Source organism: Anastrepha obliqua, chromosome 3 (assembly GCF_027943255.1).
Source record: "Anastrepha obliqua isolate idAnaObli1 chromosome 3, idAnaObli1_1.0, whole genome shotgun sequence".
Lineage (NCBI taxonomy): Eukaryota > Metazoa > Arthropoda > Insecta > Diptera > Tephritidae > Anastrepha > Anastrepha obliqua.
The window spans coordinates 62,397,781-62,419,168 of NC_072894.1; the positions used below are offsets into that span (position 1 = coordinate 62,397,781).

Genomic DNA, 21,388 nt, shown 5'->3' on the forward strand with positions numbered 1-21,388 from the left:
TATTCCCTTTCGCTTAACGACATACGGACAAGGTACATGCAGGCAGATGCGTAACATAATTCCTTTTGTCGTCAGTCTAATGATATTGCATATTGTATTTGCATACAGGGTGCATACGGTATTCAAATACATGCATATATGCCATTATTTTTTTTTGTTCTTTTTTATATAAGTCATGAAGAACTATAACTTAACTTAAGAAATGAAGAGATGAAATGTGTGTAAATCACACCGATTTAGAATCTCTAATTTTCTTAAGTGCACCCGTTCATAAGGTTCGCTGTGAATTGTGAACGTTCAGTCACTGTCTGATCTACAGGATTTATTTAACATGTGCAAGCGATCATTGATGAGGGGAGGGAAAGAGCTTCATATTTCTGAGGCTCTTATCCGTCGAGTTCCCCATGAAGATTTCGGGTATAAATATTAGGTAATGTGCAGAATACAGTTTATTTCGCAGTAAACACGAGGACAGCGAGTTATCCGATGGAAACGAACTCTAAAAAAAAAAAAAAAAAATTTTGGCCAAAACTAAAAGACCAACCGCAAAAACTACCAGACAGACATAGCCATGAGCATGAGTTTCCAGTTATGATTTCAGATGTTGGGAACATGAATGAACATGTCATACCACCACATTTCTTTACTCAAGGATTTCGAGTGGATTTTGTTACATGTATCGAGGTTCTAGAGACAATTGTGAAAACTGCGACCTCTCAGCTAGGCTCTGCTCCTTCACAAAATATGATGGCGATACAAGATTGGATGGCTCAAAATTTCCATGACCACATAACCCCGAAATTTTGGCCACCTAAATCCCTAGACCTTAACCTCCTCATACTAGCATCCATCAGCATCCTCATAACACTATTTATAGGCATAATAAGTTTGAGTTCGTGAGTTTCATTAAATTTTGTTCAAAATAAAAGCTAATTACTTTTACCAGCAAGTTGTCCGCGAATAAACAAATCAAATCAAAATCGGGGGGTTTTCCCTAGATCAGCCAGTATTTTAGTATCCTTCCAACTGCCTAGTAACGTTTTTCAAGCAGGAGTCTGTTGGGAGGCAGACATAAATACCTTTTCCCATAGCGAAGCTGCGATCAAGGCCCTTTTTTCAATATTTTAAAGGAAAATCTCAAAAAACAAAAAATGCTGAGAAACTGAACTTGAGCAAATCATAAAACCTCACAACACTACATTGGCCCTAAACATTCGGCCCACGATTTACGAATGTGGCTTGCATATAATATGGCTAGTATTTTTCTCATCCCCAACAGTCGCCAGATCTTGGAAATGAACGAAAGCTATGAGAGAGGCGCATTACCAGCAAACCCGAACTAAAGGCAGCCCTATTGGGCGAATGACAATTATCAAAATGTTGGTAGATTCCATACCAAATCGGTTGAATACTGTTATAAAATAAAATGGTATGACAACCATTTATTAAATTTTTGCATTTAATTTCTTTTTTTTCAATAAAATAAGAAGTGAGCCCATACCTCGGCTTCTTCGATGCCGAAATGCGTTCGTGGCCAGAAATCAGCCAATAAGGTGTTAGCATCAGTTTTTTGGGTTTAGGAATTTTGTTGGTGGATTACTTGCCAACTAGTAAAACAATAAATTCTGAATATTACTGTAACATGTTAGACCAGCTGAAGGAAAATATTTTTGAAAAAGTACCCAGTTTGCAAAAGAGCATCAGGACAATGCTAAAATCCATGAATTAAAGTTCGAATTGTTGGAGCATCCATCGTATTCACTAGGTTTAGCTCCTAGTCACTTCCATCTGTTTGCAGACCTAAACAAATTCATGCTTCTCATGCACGTTTTTCATCATATGATGAGTTCATAATAGCAGTGGAAGTGTATTTTGTAGCCCTTCCATATTCTCACTTGAGGAATGGAATTCATAAATCGGAATCTCATTGGAGACTGTACTGAATATTAAAGTTTATTTCAATCCATAAATTTGTGTTTTTCTTATCCCACCGCTTAAACTTATTGAACAACCTGGTATCTTTGATGAGAAAATTTCCGAGTCTTCTTTTGACCATATCTTTAATCTAACTTTATGGCTGATGATGCAACTTTCTTATATGTAAATGTGTCCCGCCATATCATTCCTTGGATTTCGGGTCTCTATTAATCTCTCCCTTCATTTTTCTACAGAATGTGATAACGATAGTAATTGTATTTACATTTTTTCTAAAATAATGCAATCAATCTATTTGTATCGCTTTATTCGTTATCTTCAATCTTTTCCTCTCGACTGCCTTGGTTATAGATCGTTGAAAGTTCACATCCCTTACTCCAGTTTTGAAGTCAGAAAGTAGTAATGAGGTCTCAAACCATAAACCAATCTCTAAGGTGACCGTTTCTTCCGAACTTTTGGAAAAATTATTAAATAAAAGCTTTCCTTTGCTAATTACTTAATAAATCCTTAACAGCCTGACGAACTTAATTGATGGCCAACTGCCACTATCTTTACAGCATTTTCGGAATATTGAGCCTCATCCTAGGAGGCTCAGAAGTGGGGTTCAGGTAGGCACCATCTATACTGGCTTTCCAAACCTAACTTGCTTTTGTCAAAGTTTCTCATGCAATGTTATTGCTGAGGTTGGAGAGTCAGAGTTTTAATTCGACTTTTTTACCCTTTTCAAGATTTCAAGTTTATCTCTCGAGCAGAATGTATGAAAACGAAAGTTAAACATCTAATCAATTTATTAAACCTCTTTTTTCGTTCTATTTACAGATGACATTAATAGATGTTTTGTAGCTTCCACAATGTAATAACCTGTGCATCCGACATACTAGCCTTGCAACATGATTTAAACCAGAGGGCGGCAAAGCTTACACGTGGTGCAGTTCACGCAACACAGGTATTCCTCCGATCTTCAAATCAATCGTAGTTCTGACACCAACGAAGCAATACTTGGATATCCTATCCTTAAAAGCGGCAATAAAAATAATATTGAAATTATAGACCGATTTCCAAACTGTTTGCAGTTTCAAAATTGCTGCTGTTAAGCATTTGTTACGTTATTCCGGGTAGATCTACATTAACGAGTTTAGCTGTTTAGGTTTCCAAATGGATGTGATCTATATAAATTTCTCTAAGGCTTTTGATAGGGTATCTCACCCAATATGAATTGCTAAACTTGGGCGTTTCGGCTTTCACTCTCAATTTCTGAAGTGGTTAATTTCCTACCTCAATAATAGGCACTGTGATAATGCATCGTCTTATTCTTTTATTGCTTCGTCTGGTTTTCAACAAGGTAGTGTTCTAGGTTCGCTACTCTTTATCCTCCTCATAACGATATTTGTTCCTGTTCTTCGTTATGTAATTTTCTTCTATACGCGTATGATCTAAAAATCTATTATGAAATTAAATGTTCAGAAGATTCATCCATTCTCCAGTGTGAGTTGAAAAACTTATATAGTTGGTGTGTGCGTAATCGTTTGTTCCTAAACATTAATAAATGTCACTATACTTCGTATGAGAAAGTTTTTAATGTTGTTCCAACAGATTACTCTCGAACTCGCCGCTAAAGTCAATTAGTGAATTAAAGGACCAAGCTGAACTTCACTACCCAAATAAAATTTATCCTTCCTAAATCGTTCGCAATGTTAGCCTTTATTCGTCAAAATAGTTTTTTATTTTCTGATCCCTACACTCTTAAACGGCCGCCGTATCCGAATACCATTTGGAATTCACAGATAGAACGTAGGTTCGAATCTCGGTGAAATACCAAAATTAAGAAAAACATTTTTATAATAGCGGTCGCCCTCGGCAGGCAATGACAAACCTCCGACTGTATTTCTGCCATGAAAATGCTCCTCATAAAATCCGTTTGCCGTTCGGAGTCGGCTTGAAACTGTAGGTCCCTCCATTTGTGGAGCAACATCAAGACGCACACCACAAATAGGAGGAAGATCTCGGCCAAACACTCAAAAAGGGTGTACGCGCCAATTATATATACATATATATAATATGTAATATATAAATTATAATTTTACACCTATATTTATCACACGTTTGATCTTTAAATTTCACCCTTTTCACCACTGTGCAGTGCGATTACTCTGTCAAAGTCAATTTTGCCGACCTCTGATTTAAACAATTTTGTTTCATGGTGTCGGAGAAACAAATCGGCTCATATTTTCGAGTATCTTGGTTCCAGCGCCACCTTGGGAGTTCAAACAACTTTCATATATACTTATATAAGAAAAATAAATTGTAATCATGATTAGATATATTTGCATGTTGCAGATATATTTGCGTTTTCTACGCTAATCTGTCGATGTCTAATTTAGCTCTAAAAAATCAAAAGCATCTCTCAGAAAATAAGTGTGTTTAAATATTTCCCAATTTTTACTGGTTAAAAATCCCATATCCGTATTGAGCTTCGTTCATGTTTTCATATTACATTGCAAGCAATATCAAAATATCACAAAATTTATTGGTTAAAGCATGGGATTTTTAAATATGCAGAATACTCACAAGGAACATTAGGTCCACTCTACATTGCAAGTAAATGTGACTGCTTTTTATTATACACTTAAAGCTATTAAAGTTGAAATGGGTACCTATATAACAACTTATGTGTGCAAGTTTACATTCAGAAGTTTAAAAATATGCGTGATAAGCATTCGCCCACACATCCACCACCGCAGCGGCAATGCAAATGCCGACACAACCTGCGAAATATCTTTTGAAAAAAGGCAAATAACAGTAAAACTATCTAACAGTGCTGAGCTGTATTCTCAGTGTACACTAAACTAAACCTCCTACTTTCACAGTGATGGGCATATACATAGTTAGAAACGATATCTTAAAATAAAATGAAATGAAATGTAAAAAAATTAAATAAAATAAATAAAATAATAAAATTTCGCAAACGTCGAAGCTATATTACGTAAATATTTTCTTAGCCGCAAGTCTCATTAATTGCAGTCAAGTCTATGACAGATAATGGCTTTACCCCGGATTAAACTTAAATAAACTAAAATAAAATGAAGTAAAATAAAATAAAGTAGGCCATTCGTTTGAATTTCGCCCAATGATATTCGCCGTGCATTGCACCAACTGTTTACTAAATGAATTTTGACCCATTTCTGCTGATTTGGTTTGCATTTGATCCACAATTTTCTCTGCTGAAAATTTCAGAGCTCCATCAGAGTTATTGAAGCGCTTTTGCCGATTTACCGATTTGCCGAATTTGTGGACGAATGTTCAAAGTGACTAAAGATGCGTTGCTGATTTTAAACGTATTCGTTAACAATGGAACAAAAACACACTCGAAAGGGACTTTCTTAGCAACATTTAAAGCGTCTTCAAAAGTATGAAGTGGATTTTGTGCGTCGATTCATCAATGGATGAGACTTGGGCCTGTTCGCATCATCCTAAATCAAAACAAGAGGTTAAAGCGTGGTGTGAGCCTAGTTCTTCGGCTTCAAAACAAGTTCGTGTCCAGAAATCGGCCAAGTAGGTGTTAGCATCAGTTTTTTGAGAAACGTAAGTAATTTCATTTGTGGATTACTTGCAAACTGATAAAACAATAATTTCTGAATATTATTGGAACCTTTTGGACCAGTTGAAGGAAAAATTCGTGAAAAAAGACCCAGTTTTGCAAGAGAAAAAAATTAATTTTCATCAGCACAATGCACGGTCAGAAGAGCATTTTGCCCATGGCTAAAATCTATGAATCAATTCGAATTCTAGTGAAAGTAGTAGTATATAGCACTAGATTTGGCCTCCAGTAATTTCTATCTGCTTCCAAAACTAAAAAACTGCATGCGTGGAAAGCGTTTTTCCTCAAATGATGAGGTTATAATAGCAGTGGAAGCGTATTTTGCAGCCCTTCCATATTCTCACTTCGGAGATGGAATTTATATATTGGAACAAGTTTATTGATGCTTAGGGAGTTTATACTGAATACTAAAGTATATTTCATATATTGAGCAGCCTAGTATATATCGAACTCAGGCACTTATAGGGTGAAAAAAGTTTGGTGGTATCATGTTGCGCGGTATTTTATCGGCGTGACTCATATGATATTTCACGAATATTTCACGACAATGCAATTTGTATGGATTTTGGCAGCCATGAAATGCGAACTCAGTACTATGCTTTAGAGTAAACTTTTTCTATCATTTTGATACTTCGTGTCACAACGGGTTTCGAACCCAGACATTACTAAATGATAATCACGCACAAACCCTTTCGTCTACGGCGGCCGATTGCGGCACAGTAATTTTTGTATTTATCGTAACCAAATAATTTGTACCAAAGAGCCTTCTTCTACCTACAGCGGGTGAATGAGTATTGCGTAGCTCAAGGTGTTAATCTATCAACCCCAGCAGAGTAATTCTAGGTTTTATTGTTAGGCTAGAAACGACGTCGACCTCATTACTCTCGATTTCGTCCTTCTCAACAACTCAAAAATGTATGCAAAAATTAGATTTGGGATATAACAAGTTATTTGTGTTGTTAAGCACCTTCGACTTTTTATATCGCTTATACTCTTCTCTCCAAAAATGGCGGCCTCCATATCGGCTACATCAATATCCTTCCTATCATATAGATAATATTATTTTTAGTTCTTTTGATTATACCTAATCAAGGGCTTTGATGGTTTGTCTGATCACCCCCAAATATTCACCAATATCCTCTAAATTTAAGGTGGATGTTGATAAAATAACATTTAAATAGTTGATAACCTTCTTTCAATATCTTTGCCATTTATACGAAACTGTCATTTCTAAACTCTCCAAAAGATTAACTTGCCGAAGCGTGCGACCCAATTCTTATAACATCAAAAGGCTGGCATTTTCGAAACAAAGCAATAATATATGGTATAATATCGTTTAAACTTCAAAAGATTCAATTTTGGTATTTTGCAATGTTGTTTCTATTCATATGGTCACTACTGTATGAAAATGTGTGTGAGCCCCAATTGCGCACATAAAATGCATGAAGAATATGAATAATTCCCAAAGGCCATTTCGGGCATACTTATCAAGGCCGGTTGCCAATACTTATATCAGTAGGGCCTCGGTGGGCATCATTAGGACCACTGGCATCCTGAAGCAACCTTTTTATTTAAATGCCATTATCGATTTACATACACAGGGAGTGTCGTGAAAGTAATAGGCGCTTCATTTCCTTAATATACCCGCACATTTACACGCATACATATGAATATGTATAAGGGGGGCAAAAACAAAAATAAACCCATATGCAGCGTAAAATTACTTTTTCAATGGCAATAGTGGCATATTAATATGAACTCTTACGCACAGTTTCAACTAGTAAAGAAGTGCTGAATTCGGTCCGAACCGTATTTAAATACCCGCGCACATTTCAATAAAATTTAATTCGGGCGTGCCGTTAATTTTAGAAATCAAAGAAACACTTAGACAATGAGAGTCATTGCTTGTAATATCAGACGGACGGATGGAAATTTGCTCATATGTCGGATCTAGAAGAGGTGGAAATTTTGAGCGAGCTTTATTAAGTCGTTATCGGGACACACACATTAACACAAATGTGGGGGTGATACGACGATTTCTCAACAGTTGATTTGCTTTGTATTTCTTTTATTGAAAATAAAAATGTTGCTTCATTTGCATATAAGAGAGAATTACGTTTTCTGCACTTTTGAAAAGTTTCGTTATATGAAAGTGGGTGGTTATTATTGACCAATTTCGCCCATTTTCAATACCAAAACACTTTAGATAAATATCAATACTTGTACCAAGTTTCAATAAAATATATTAATTTTTAATTGAGTTACCATACTCATAGACGCACCGACGGACCAACAGGGTTATATGGACTCATTCCACTCATCATTCTGAGCTGTTTGGTATTCAGTCACCCATACCTTATTTGATACAAAATGTGATTTTTTTGTAAAGTGTCCTATATTTCATAATATTTTGTGAAAATGGAAAAACAGAGCAGATATTTTATTTCTGTATTTTGTTTTATTTAATTTCTCAACATGAAATACAAAAAAGTGTCCACTTATTTCATTGCAATGCAAAAAAAAAACATACAGAGAATTCGAGCCTCAGCTTAAATGATGCTGTTAAAAAAAATCAACTACTCCTTTCTAATTTTTGACTTATAACTTATAACTTTGTTGGTTATCGTTATTATCAATTACAGCTGAATTCTACGTGACATAGAGTCAACCAATTTTTTAGTGTATTCTGGACTAATTTGGTTTCACTCTTCAAGTATCGCCTTAAGATAAGATTTGTTATGTATGCCATATTTTGTTATATTTGTTTTCAGAACCGACCACAAATCTTCGATGGCGTTCAAATCCGTTGATTGTGTAGGAGTTTCAACAAGGAGAGGATATTTGTACTTATATGTTAACCACGTTTGTTAGTTTGTGGATAAAGAAATCCATTAGTTTTGCATAAATTTTTGCGCAAATGGTTTAAAACCGTTTTGTCGATTGTTAGCTCCTGTTACAATACCCGTACCATAAACACCATTCGCAATTTCAGTGGCCTTCAGCGAGGCATGCATTTTCGCCTTTATCAAAGAAAAACTGTAAAACGTACCGAATTTTAACCTTGTTTACTTCCCTTGTTAACACCCTGTAACTCATAACTGATCAACCATCTACCGAGAAAATAATTGATTTTCTTTTGCCTTAAACAAATATTTGTGGCGGCCGCCGTAGCGGAGTGGGTTGGTGCGTGACTACCATTCGGAATTCAGAGAGAATGCAGGTTCGAATCTCGGTGAAACACCAAAATGAAGAAAAAGTTTTTTCTAATAGCGGTCGCCCCTCGGCGGGCAATGACAAACCTCCGAATGTATTTCTGTCATGGAAAAGCTTCTCATAAAAAATATCTGCCGTTCGGAGTCGTCATGTGCTAGTCGTAAACGTCGTAAGCCAAGCTTAGACATATGGTAAACAAACTGCTTCGACACATTAGTGATTTTGTTTTTGTATCGAATAATCGTCATTTGCGGGAGGTTTTGATTTTCCTCTTTCATTCGAAAATAACGACAGCTGAAGCGCATCGAGAGTTACAAAAAGTTTATGGAGATGCTATTTTAAGTGAAACACCGTGCCGAGATTGGTTCCGTCGCTTCAAAGATGGTGATTTTAATGTTGACGACCGTCCGCGTGAAGGAAGATGCTGAATTGACGGCATTGCTCAATGAGGATCCGTGTCAAACGCAAGAAGAGCTTGCTTCAGTATTAGGAGTTACCCGTCAACCCATTTCTAAGCGATTGCATGCTTTGGGAATGATTCAAAAACAGGGGACTTGGGGTTCTTATGAGTTAAAACCCAGGGATGTTGAACGTCGTGTTTTCGCCAACTGTATAACAACAACTGTTCCAGCGGCAAAAAAGGAAGGGTTTTCTTCATCGCATCGTGACGGGTGATGAAAAATGGATTCATTACAGCAATCCAAAGAAAAGAAAGTCATGTGGACTGCCCGGTCATGCTTCTACGTCGCACAGTGGTTTCTGGGCGGAAAAAATTCCAAATGATGAAAATTAACAAAAATATTTTAAAAATTTTTTTCTGAATAGCTAATTTAATGAGGTTTCTGAAAAAAAGAAATTCATTTATTTATATGATATGTGCTGCGCAGGAAAAATCGCCAAAGTTGTACTATTGCTGGCAGCAGGTTTTTCTGAATATTTTTCATAAAAGGTTGATTAATAAGTTCCTTAGCTGGATGAACAATATTTAAAATCTTTTATGATTTTTATATTAGGTAGGGATAGTACCTTAGATAGAATATATAATATCGTTCCTCCAGTTATCATGGTCTTAGTAGAACATAAATCAGTTAATCGAAAGAAAATATGTAAAAGAGTATGCGATTAGGAGGTCTATAAAAAAAGCTCCACTCTTCTCCAAGCTGAGTACTATATTTTAGTATTAAGTACATTCTGCGCAATCAGATAGATGTAAAATCAGCTGCCATCAGCTGCCACCTTGGCCGTTTGAGGTCTTTAAATGTTCGTATTAGCTCAAAATCTTGATGAAATCAATTGTGTTATGTACTGTGTAAAAGCACTTGTTGATGAAATACAAATACTGGTCGAAGTAGCATTTGGAATAATAAAAAAATGTTTTTGAGAATAAAGTCAAGGAGTTGAAATAAATGTCATTAAAAAGTATAGCCACCGGCGAATCGCAGCGTTATCTTGGAGAGTTCGACAAATATAATTTAGCTGCCTTTATTCGAAATTAGCAAGAAAACATTCTTCTAATTGCATTTTGCTTAATTTCATATTTCATTTAAATAATTTGTTTTACAAGTATATTGTGTTCTGGTTAATGAATAAATATTTTCTATCTTATCAAAGTTTCAACCCTGACATTAATTTTTAGCTTTTTAGACAACATTTTGTAATGGGTTCAGTCTCTGATTAATGCAGTTGGATTTACTTTGATGCCATCTTTTTTTGTGTAAGTTCATTGACATACTGCACTTACTAGGAAAATACTCGCTCCTTCTTACAAACCAAACATTCCGTAGATTCTATACGAGTATACATATTTAAATAATTAGAATTTATTAAATTACTTTTTTGAAATGGAAAATTTTTCGATTTCCTATAAAATTTTGTATAAAAAGATCATTGATAATAATCGTGATCTTGGTAAATTACAGTTATTCTTTAAAAATACTTACCCTAACTTCAGCGATTCTCAAATTCAAAAAGTTTTATTTCAAATAAAACAGCGATTTTTACCACACTTCAATAAAAAATGGAATACTTGTAGCAGGACAAAAGCCAAATTTGAAGCTAAGTATAGTAGTTGGCTTGAAGGAGTTTTTCACTTCAATTTAGATGTAGAGTGTGCTTCTGTTTCAAAAAAAATTACAAAAAGAGTCGGTAGACCTCAAAAAAAGTTTGAGAATTGCTGTACGCGTGCTAAACGATATAAAATAAGTCAAGTTCGTTCATTATATTCCGATGAGCAAATTAAAAGTGCTGCTAAATCACGCACAAAGGCTCCAAAAATGCACCATATCGACGCTGACAAATCACTTGCTATATTTATACAAACGGAAATGTCGAAATACCAATACCAAGTTTTGAGACAAGGTTTAAAAAAAGAGGGCCACGACATTCTTCCTCCTTATAGTAAGATTTTGGATCCGAAGAAAAGGTGTTATCCTGAAAGCATGACAATTACGGATACTTCAGCGTCTATTGATTTACAAGAACTTATAGACCACACAGCAAAGCGGCTGCTTCATTCGATGACTGAGGATGAAATCGCTGAAATTGACGATGAATCATTAATAATGTATTCTAAATGGCGTTGTGATGGTGCGTCTGGACAATGCGAATACAGCCAAAAACTTGGTGATAAAGAGTTATGTGATTCTAATCTATTTATGACATCAATAGTGCCATTAAATTTGTCCTGTCGAATAAACAACAACGTAGTATGGAAAAACGAACGTCCTTCTTCTACGAGATATTGTCGATGTATCCAATTTCAATTCGCAAAGGAAACCCCTGAAAAGATTCGAGCTGAAAAAAATAGAGTAGATGCGGAAATCGCACAAATACAAGATTCAGTTGTTGATATACGAAATCGAGTTTTTAAAGTTCGGCATGAGTTTTTCTTTACAATGTTGGATGGCAAAACGGCTCAAGCTGTAACCGAAACTCCTGCATCTTCTTCTTGCTTCATATGTCTCGCAACCACATCTCAAATGAATTGCTTAGAAAAAATTAAAGCTCGGCCTATAAATCCTGAAGCTATCAAATTTGGTATGTCTCCTTTACACGCGCGTATCAAATTTATGGAATACATTTTACATATAGCATATAACTTACCAATAATGTGCTGGAAAACGAATGCCGAAACGCGTCCAATAAAAGAAAAGCGAAAAGCACAAATTCAGAATGAATTTGCGGAGAAAACTGGACTTAGATTAGATATGGTAAAGCAAGGTAAGGGAACTACCAATGATGGCAACACATCCAGGAGATTTTTTGCCAATCCTGCGTTAGCTTCTGAAATAACAGGTGTTAAAGAAGAAATAATTAATAGATGTGCTGTGATTTTAGAAGCAATAACCTGCCCAGAACCGGTGGATAGTTGTAAATTTGATAATTATGCATATGATACTGCAAAAATGTTAGTCGCCAACTACGGATGGTATAACATGCCATCACCAGTACATAAAGTATTATTGCATGGTAAGCAAATAATTGAAAACTGTACATTTTCTGTTGGCGCGCTTTCTGAAGAAGCTCAAGAATGTAGAAACAAGGATTATAAACGCTATCGGAATCTGCATACAAGAAAGTGTGATAGGGTTTCAACAAATGAAGATGTTATGCACATGATGCTGCTATCATCTGACCCTTTTATCAACAAATTAAGACCGACTCCAAAAAAGAAATTTCTTATTTTAAGTGATGAGGCAAAAAACTTGTTACGCGATATTAACAATAACGAATAAAGTAATAATATTCGTTTTTTTCTTAAGGAATAATAATAACTTTTCATAATGATTTTTTATTATCTTTATAAAAAAATCTTTTTAAAATAAAACACAAAAACAAAAAAATATTAGTAGTGCTAATTAACGCCATATTTACTAAAACCATTTGAAATTAAACTTAATTTTTGAAATTATGATTTTCTTTAAACTTTTCTACTGCGAATAGATTAGTACATAAGTTAAAACATAAAAAACAATAATGCAATTGAGTTTTATTTATTTTTAGCAATTAAACGACCTTTGGGTCACTTCAACCCTGACAAATAAGCAGTTAGAAGGGTTAACAATTTATTTTTACGAGTTTGAAATCCGTTTTTATTCTTATTCATAATAGAAAAAGGACAAGTTTTTGTAAAATATTATTTTCAATTCCGTAGTTTTTCAAAACTATTTAGAATTTCCAAAATTTTTTCTAGTTTTAGCTTAGACATTTTATGAATTTTCAGTGTACCAATTTTCAGCTCATTCGGACTATCCGTTTGCAAGATATTGAATTGTTTCCGCTTTTCGTCGATTTAGAACCACTGTGCGTCGTCGCCTCGGCCGATTATTCACGCTGCGAAGGTTATGCTATGTATTTGGTGGGATCAAGTTGGTGTTATTTATTATGAACTGTTAAAACTAAGCGAAACCATCAATGGGGATCGGTATCGACTTTAATTGATGCGACTGAGCCGAGCTCTGCGCGAGAAGCGGCCGCAATACGCGGAGAGGCATGAAAAAGTGATTATACCACATGACAACGCTCGGCCTCACGTTGGCAAGCCCATTAAAACCTACCTGGAAACACTGAAATGGGAAATCCTACCCTACCCACCATATTCTCCAGATATTGCGGCGTCCGATTGTCACCTGTTCCGATCGATGGCACATGGTCTAGCTGACCAGCACAGTTCCATTCATTTGAAAACATCAAAAAATGGCTTGATCCGTGGATAGCCTCAAAAGATGAACAGTTTACCGCGACGGTATACAAGATCTACCAGAAAGATGGGAAAAAGTAATACGAGTAGCCGGCGGTGGGCAATACTTCACTTGTAACCATTTTTTCAGAATAAAGTTGTATTTTCATAAAAAAAACAGCGAGACCTTAATTGCGCACCTAATACATGTCTATATTTACCTCTTCATGATCTTCCATGGAACCGTCGTATGAAGAAAATGTGCACAAGTGTCTAATCTATCAGTGTTTCGTGAATTTTGTATAATATATTTATATAAACTTGCTACATTGCGCCTTCATTCTGTTTTCCTACAATGGTTGAAACCTTACCTAAGCAATAGACGTTGTGTCGTTCCTATTGACGGTGTTTCTTCGGAACCTTTTACTGCCTTTTCAGGAGTTCATTAAGTAAATACTTTTTGTTTTATTCATTAATTATATATGTAAGTGACTGTATTTATTTTTACAGATTTTTTTTATATGCTGACGACTTAAAAATATTGTTCGTGGTAAATAATGCAATCGCTGCGGCACGCCTTCAAGCAGAGATAGATAAATTGACTCTTTAGTGTCACAAGTCCCGGCTCTCAATACGTATTAAAAAATGCTTTCATATTACTTTTTCAAAAGTTCATAACATAATGCACGATGCTTTCTCTATTTCGAATCTCTGAAGAAATTAAAGACCTTATATTCAATTGCACTTTTTCTTGTAATAGGCACATCAATTTTTTTATTTCTAAATAATCTTACTCGCACTTTGGCATTGTTCGTCGAACCAGCGCCAATGGTGCAGACCCTTATACTCTAAAACTACTTTGTTCATCTTGTGTACGATCTACACTGGAATATGCAGCGGTTATTTGGAGGCTTTTTCCCCAGTTTTCTATAGACAGACTTGAACAGGTGAAGCAATTCACGTTTGCTTCTTATTAGTCTACAACCTCTTGAAACGAGGAGAAATATTATTTCGCTCTCTTTCGTTTTTAATCTAATTAATGGGACTGTCCACTGTTCGTCGTTTCTACAAAATACTAATTTTCTTGTACCACCAGGAACTCTACATTCGAATTTCAACATCTTCTATTCAGATAAAGCCACGACTAATTATGCAAGGAATGCTCCTTTATTGCGTAACTTGATCGCGAATTCTGTCTGCGTTGATTTCTCATTATCTACAGATTATTTCCTCTCTTTGTTACATTCCACGCTTTGATACATTAAACATAATAATTATTTGTCTGTTAATTTATTTCATTTTTTTAATTTATTTCCATTTTTCATAGCTGATTTATCATTTCCAATACTTTGATACTAAATTATTTAGAATCAAGTGCATAAAATATGCGTTGAAGATAAATCGAAATTGAAAATGATAGACTCCGTTTGTTCTATAGATCCGACAGCACTAAATAGAAATTTTATGGCCATAACTTATTTTATGACTCATGTATGTATATACTTATGTAGGTACTTTTACTTGTTTGAGTGTACATAACATTCCTGTGGGGAAAAATCAAACTGAGTAAGCAAATTTTTGGAGCGTATCCAAAAATGGGTGAAAAATGATCCGAAAACGAAAATGTACTTTCGGATGCTTACTTTAGTGGGAGAACGTATTCGAAAAACGTCCAAAAACTGGTTCTACTTTTGGGTGAGAACCTCAGAATTTTATTAGAGTTAATTTCCGTTTTCGGCTATGGCTGCGGACTTTTTTGCTTGCTGGAATGTTTCAAATTTTCCTTGTTTTTTCTAATAATAAATAAAGATTTTGGGAACATATGGAAACTTTATTCTGTAGCACTATTTTATTTGTGATCCTGCTTTATGAAACGAATGTAGTAATCATAGGCGCAGAGACGGACATTTGGTAAGTATGCTGGGCAATACATAAAAAATTATGCCTCTCTGTTTTTAAGAGCTTACCTGGGTTACATACCACTACAGGGTGTGTCCAGAATTTTACCGAAAACGGAGAGAAAACCCACTGAAATTACTGGAATTGGCAAAGTCTTGGTAACACTAATTTTTCATAGTCAAGAGATTCGCTGTTTATGAATCTGGGGAAGTTTGTATGTAAGCTGTACAATGCGCCGTCGCTTATCCATCGTAAGGGATGCTAGATGTCAAATAAAATATTCAAGGCCAGAAACAATAACGAGCCATTCAAAAAAAAAAAAATGCTCGGCATACGACACGCATTGAAATGTGCCAATTTATATATTTTATATTTTAGAATATCAAAAGTTTATCCTAAAAAATATAGAGGATATATTTTGTATATAGGACAAAAGAAATAATTATAAATAAAAGAAAATTTAATGTTTTTTTACTTCAGTTATGATTTCTTCCATAACGAATTTAATTCTAATATATTTTTATTTGGCTGACGTCTCATAGCAGTTATAAGTATCAATTCTTGCGAGTAGTCGATTTAGAACATCTATAGCGTTTTTCAATAGGTGCGCTTTTTTCCGATAGAGAGGGCGAACGACGTAATATTTTTTATTTTTCGCTTGTCATTTGTAAACTTCATTAGTATACATTTCGTCATGGAACGCTACACACTTGAGCAACGATTGCAAATTGTGCAAATTTTTTATGAAAATAATCGTTCTGTTGCTGCTACTTTAAATCCAAATAATTCCAAAAAATCATCTTCAGTGATGAAGCTCACTTTTGGCTCAATGGATTTGTCAACAAGCAAAATATGCGTTACTGGGCAGAAAGCAATCCACACGTGATTCATGAGGCACCGTTGCATCCCGAAGAAATCATTGTTTGGTGCGGTTTACATGCCGGCGGCGTAATTGGCCCATATTTTTTCCTTTGACGAGAACGATCGCCACGTTACTGTGAATGGAAATCGATACCGCGACATGATAAACGATTATTTTTGGCCGCAATTGAATGGTATGGACTTAGACGACATGTGGTTTCAACAGGACGGGGCCACAAGCCACACAGCACACGCTACAATTGATTTGTTGAAGAGTAAGTTCGATGAGCGCATTATTTCCAGAAATGGACCGGTCGAATGGCCGCCGCGGGTTATGTGAAGTCATTGGTCTACAGTAACAAGCCGGCGACGATTTGTGAGCTCAGAGCCAATATTGAACGCGAAATTGCTGGAATTTCGGCCGATTTATGCAAAAGAGTGGTCGAAAATTGGGTTCAACGATTGGACTTCGTAAAACGTGCACGCGGTGGTCATGCAAAAGAAATCGAATTTCATACTTAAATGTATATGTTCAAACTCGATAATAAAAAAAAAAAAAATACCAGTCTAACGGTTAGACGCGATAGAAGTGAAACCTTCCGGAAAACAAACTGAGAGAGAATGAGACGAAAGCAGCATTAGGAGCGGGATAATTATAGGTTCATTATAATATTGCTATAGGCCAAGTTCATATTTTAATGATACGAGTGGCTTATGATAGCTAAAATATGATACAAATGCTTTGGTTTCGATGTTGTCAACATATCTTTGAAATACCGCGTCAATTGTTGTTCTTGATCGTGTTGTCGATTCAGTTCGATTGTTACACATTTTTAAATTGTATGTTGTATTGAGAAAATCAATTAAAGGAACCGCTGTGCCCAATGCAAAATTTACGTTAAAATCGCCACTTAAAATCATTGGAACTTTATCGTAATCTTTTCTAAGTATCCGCGATACTTCTGGTGTATACTTTATTAAATTTTCGTGAATGAATTCCGCGATGCTATTTATTGATTTTTTTTTCTGTCGATATTCACGACACTTTTCTGCATTATTTTTCGGCATAATTGCGGTAAATATTTAAAAATGAAAATATTTACGAATATAAAAATACACACGCGGTTGCTATTATGAGCGTCCCCAGCAAAACCTGCGTGACCGAAACTCTAACACAATTACCTTTTTTTGAATGTTACAAACACATATGCACGCAGGTTTTGCTGGGGCGTGACCGAAACTCTAAACAATTACACATATGCACTCGTATTTGTTTGAAAATCGACTTTTGTTTTTGATTCTCCGTCACCTTTGGAAAATGTGTAAACAGTAAGCAAACTTTATTCATATATTTTTCCTCATTTTTGCATCAGTAAAATTAAACAAACGCCGTAGCCGAATGGGTTGGTGCGTGACTACTATTCAGAATTCACAGAGAGAACGTCAGTTCGAATCTCGGTGAAAACACCAAAATTAAGAAAAACTATTTTTCTAATAGCGCTCACCCCTCAGCAGGCAATGGCAAAACACCGAGTGTATTTCTGCCATGAAAAAAAGCTCCTCATAAACATATCATAAAATAAAATAAAATAACTGTATAAAAAAAATTTTTTTCTTGTAATTCGAACCAAGGATTTTGGATCGGAAGCTCACATTGCTAGTCGCTCGGCTATCGCGCCATGCTGTCGGCGCTGGCCTAAAAGTTATTTAGTTCGTCGCTACGTTTATATCAACATATAATATAACGCTTCGTAGCCAAGTTGGTCGCTTTTTTCGTTTCACTTTTTCTCAAATCACTCCCAACGATTCTAAAGAAGTTTTCACTTCAAAAAAATTAGTTAAAAAAGTCAAACCGTTTGTGTTTTATTCAAAAAAAAAAGTTGAAGCGCTCTTACTGAAAAACGCTTTATATTCGTGTGAATTTTATCACACTTTATGGAAAATATCAGACTGTGCAAATCTATAGTATGGATGCAATTTTCTTCACATATGAGTACATCAGCTTTTTGAATGAACTCTATCATACCGCGTTTCGCAGAGGCCTTCGGGCCTTTCTCACAGAACGGACTAAAAATATGTTAGGATAGTCTGGTCTGCCATCTAGTCACAAACGATACAATAAAGCCAACTCCGTTTAGTCAGCAAATGTTTTTTGATTATTCTTAATAAAGATGTAACTGTTGTTCAAGAAGTCGCTGCTTGAAGGAACCTTCAGCCATATATAATTCAGTCTTATATGCAAAAGAAATAATATATTTTTTAAGACGATTATTGCCAAACCACAAACAAGTAACCCTATAGTCTATCAGAAAACATTTTTGGAAATAATAGAAATTTCAAAAAGAGAAGGCTGGAAATTTCTCGTTACTGATGGTTCTAAATCAGTGCAATCAATGTATTTTGCAGTAGTCTCAAAAGACGGAAAAACAATCAAATCTTCAGTTACAACGGATTTTGCAAATTAACTGCCACTGAATGGAGAGCGGGAGTGCAATTTAGTGGTAGTGCAAAAGTGTGCAACCCTGACTGGAACTGCTTTTTCTGTCCCATTCAGTCTTCGCGGCTGAGTCAGTTGCCATCAACTTTGCTATAAAGAATGCTACAGCTAGTAAAGAGAAATACGTTATTTGCACAGATAGCAGGTCAATCATCACTGCATTTCAAAATCGACTTGGTTCGCTTATTGAAAATTCAAAAGACATTTTGATACAACACTGTTCAAATATAAAAATCATGTTGAAGATTATGCGGATATATATATATATATAATTGGCGCGTACACCCTCTTTGTGTTCTTAATTTTAATCTTTCACCGAGATTCGAACCGACGTTCTCTCTCTGAATTCCGAATGGTAGTCACGCACCAACTCATTCGGCCACGGCGGCCGTTGAAATTCAGATGATTGTTATGAACACTCAGACACTACAGTGTATGCCCGACTTTTTATCTGTCCCCACATATGGGAATTGATGAGGGCTAGCTGGCAAACGTACCAAAACGGCTACAAGCTTTACAACGCACATCGCATTAAACCAACGTTTCCTAATTCAACGACTGTGGACGAACTCCGTTTTATTACTAGACTATGTGTGGATCACACCAAGATTACTCATGAATACCCATTCAAAGGGTATTGTGAAACGTGTAACTGCCAACTGTCCATAAAACATATTCTCGACGATAGTAAGAAATATAAAATGCGGGAATTAATGTATTTAAAAATAAATCGGCCAACAACTTGCTTAAGACCTGAAAAACCAAAAATATACTCGTACAAAATATTTGCTATTTTATATACCAACACAACCTTTTCTGCCCAATATAACTTTAGACAATTAATTACATATAAATATTATAAAAATCTGTAAATGTGAGTGTTGCTCCTTGTACTCGTTCTTTGGTATTGCTTTTAGTATTATACTTTGTAACCAACCTGTGGTTTTTCTACTTAGCATCTCTACAGGATGCAGTCGAACTACGACAGGCGTGAAAACAAAATAACTGCTAAAAAAGAAAGTCAAACGGGAACTTAAGCATACACAGCAGAAGGACTCCCATTAACTAACTTTTAATTTCCAGCTAGGTGCTTTAACACATTTCAAGTAAATCAAAAAACAATTACGCACTCACCTCTCGCATTGAATGAATACTGATGCTCCTTTTTGTTTTTTAACAATCCCATTTTTTGGGGTACTACAATATCCTCCAGCTTCAAGTCTTGAATACTTTCATCGTCACACTCCTCCAAACTCCATTTCACTTCATGACCCATTTCATATAAATGGAAATCCAATTCCTTATTGCAACGTCCCACTATTTGGTTTACTTGCATATGCGCTGTAAAAAAAAAATTAAAGCAAAATACAAATGCATCCGCGAGTCATTCAGATTCGATTTTACCAATCTTCTCTTCGATGAATGCCTTCGCTGGGTCTAACGGTAAATCGTCGAATTTATACTTAAATGTGTAAAATGGGCAGTCGACAATATTGCGCCGCACCGGAGTGGATGGATTGGTTCTCCTTTTATCCACCTCACACCTTTTCCCGTTTTTGATGCGCCTTGGCTTGGACTGCTGCACACAGTAGGGCGTCGATTCAGGCCGTATGGTCTTCTTCATGACGCACGGCTAACGCTACTCCTACGTATGTTGGGAGTTGCCCGCACCTCAACTGGCAATTACGTTGAACTCTATGTTTAATCAAAGTACTGCGATTATTTCACTCCCACTGCTGCTACGTTTAAGCGTAAAAAATGATTCCCGTTTATTTTATTCTCGATGTCGTTCCTTTCGAATCGTTTGGATTCCACTGCTGCTTCTTTGCAGCTGCAAATATATTTTCTCTTTGCCTTTACCGAGAGGCAAACAAATATTTTTCTGTCATCATTTTCGACAACTGAAACAGAGAAAAATAAATTGAAGTTAAATAAATGAAGGTCCACTGACAAAAAGTCAGAATCACAGTGTACAGTCAGAATATAATTGAAAAAATTTGAAAAGCAAAAGCCTTTCCAGCTGACTTTGTTTATAAACAATAAGCATAAAATGCAACGGCTGCCAAGCAACGCCCGGTAGCTGATGCAGGGCCGGTGTAGGTTGTAACCATGAATGGTTGCAACAAACAGTATTAATAAAGTGTGCCAGACTTGAATGAAGCCATCGTTTGCTTCTGTTAAAAAAAGACAAATCCTGAAAATTTTCTGTCATCGCTCTCCATGAAGCAATAATTAAAGGTGATGTAAGTAGCCTAATTTTCACCCTGTGTTAGCCATCTTGAAGCTACTTAATAAATCCGTGTTGTCTCCTTGGAAAAGCTACTTTTTATTTCAGAGCAAATTCTAAAGAAAAAGTACTCAAAAGCGTAGAAATTAAAATTTTTGCTGAAAAAGTTAGCAGGCAATATTGTTTTGCCTATTCCATTTTGCTTAGACCTTCGCATCTTTCAATTCTATTGAAAGTTCTGTGAAAATTACATTGATAAATAGCTGCTACATAGCCACATTTAGGTAAGTCTTTTGTTGCAGATTATCAATCTGATTTTTTGTTAATAACTGCTTAAAATTTATTTACACAGGTGTGAACAAATTTGTACACAACGCAAAATTAATACTTCGTTGCTCCACCTTTTTGCTTTTCAACGGCTTGGCATCGATTCCACTAACTTTTTGCAAACATCAGGGCTTATTTTATTCCATTCTTCCT

General features: G+C 35.6%; 1 protein-coding gene across 1 annotated transcript in view; it reads right to left on the minus strand.

Annotated features, from left to right (window-relative positions):
- The window catches only part of LOC129240368 (dynein axonemal heavy chain 3-like), a 321,108-nt gene extending 300,586 nt beyond the window's left edge, over nt 1–20,522 (minus strand). Inside the window, exons 1-2 of the mRNA XM_054876125.1 lie at nt 20,086–20,522; nt 19,816–20,022 (exon numbers count right to left, since the gene is read on the minus strand). Of these exons, the coding sequence (XP_054732100.1) occupies nt 19,816–20,022; nt 20,086–20,305 (427 nt within the window). The 5' untranslated portion in view covers nt 20,306–20,522. The remainder of the gene's footprint in view (nt 1–19,815; nt 20,023–20,085) is intronic.
- Between the last annotated feature and the right edge of the window lie 866 nt (nt 20,523–21,388).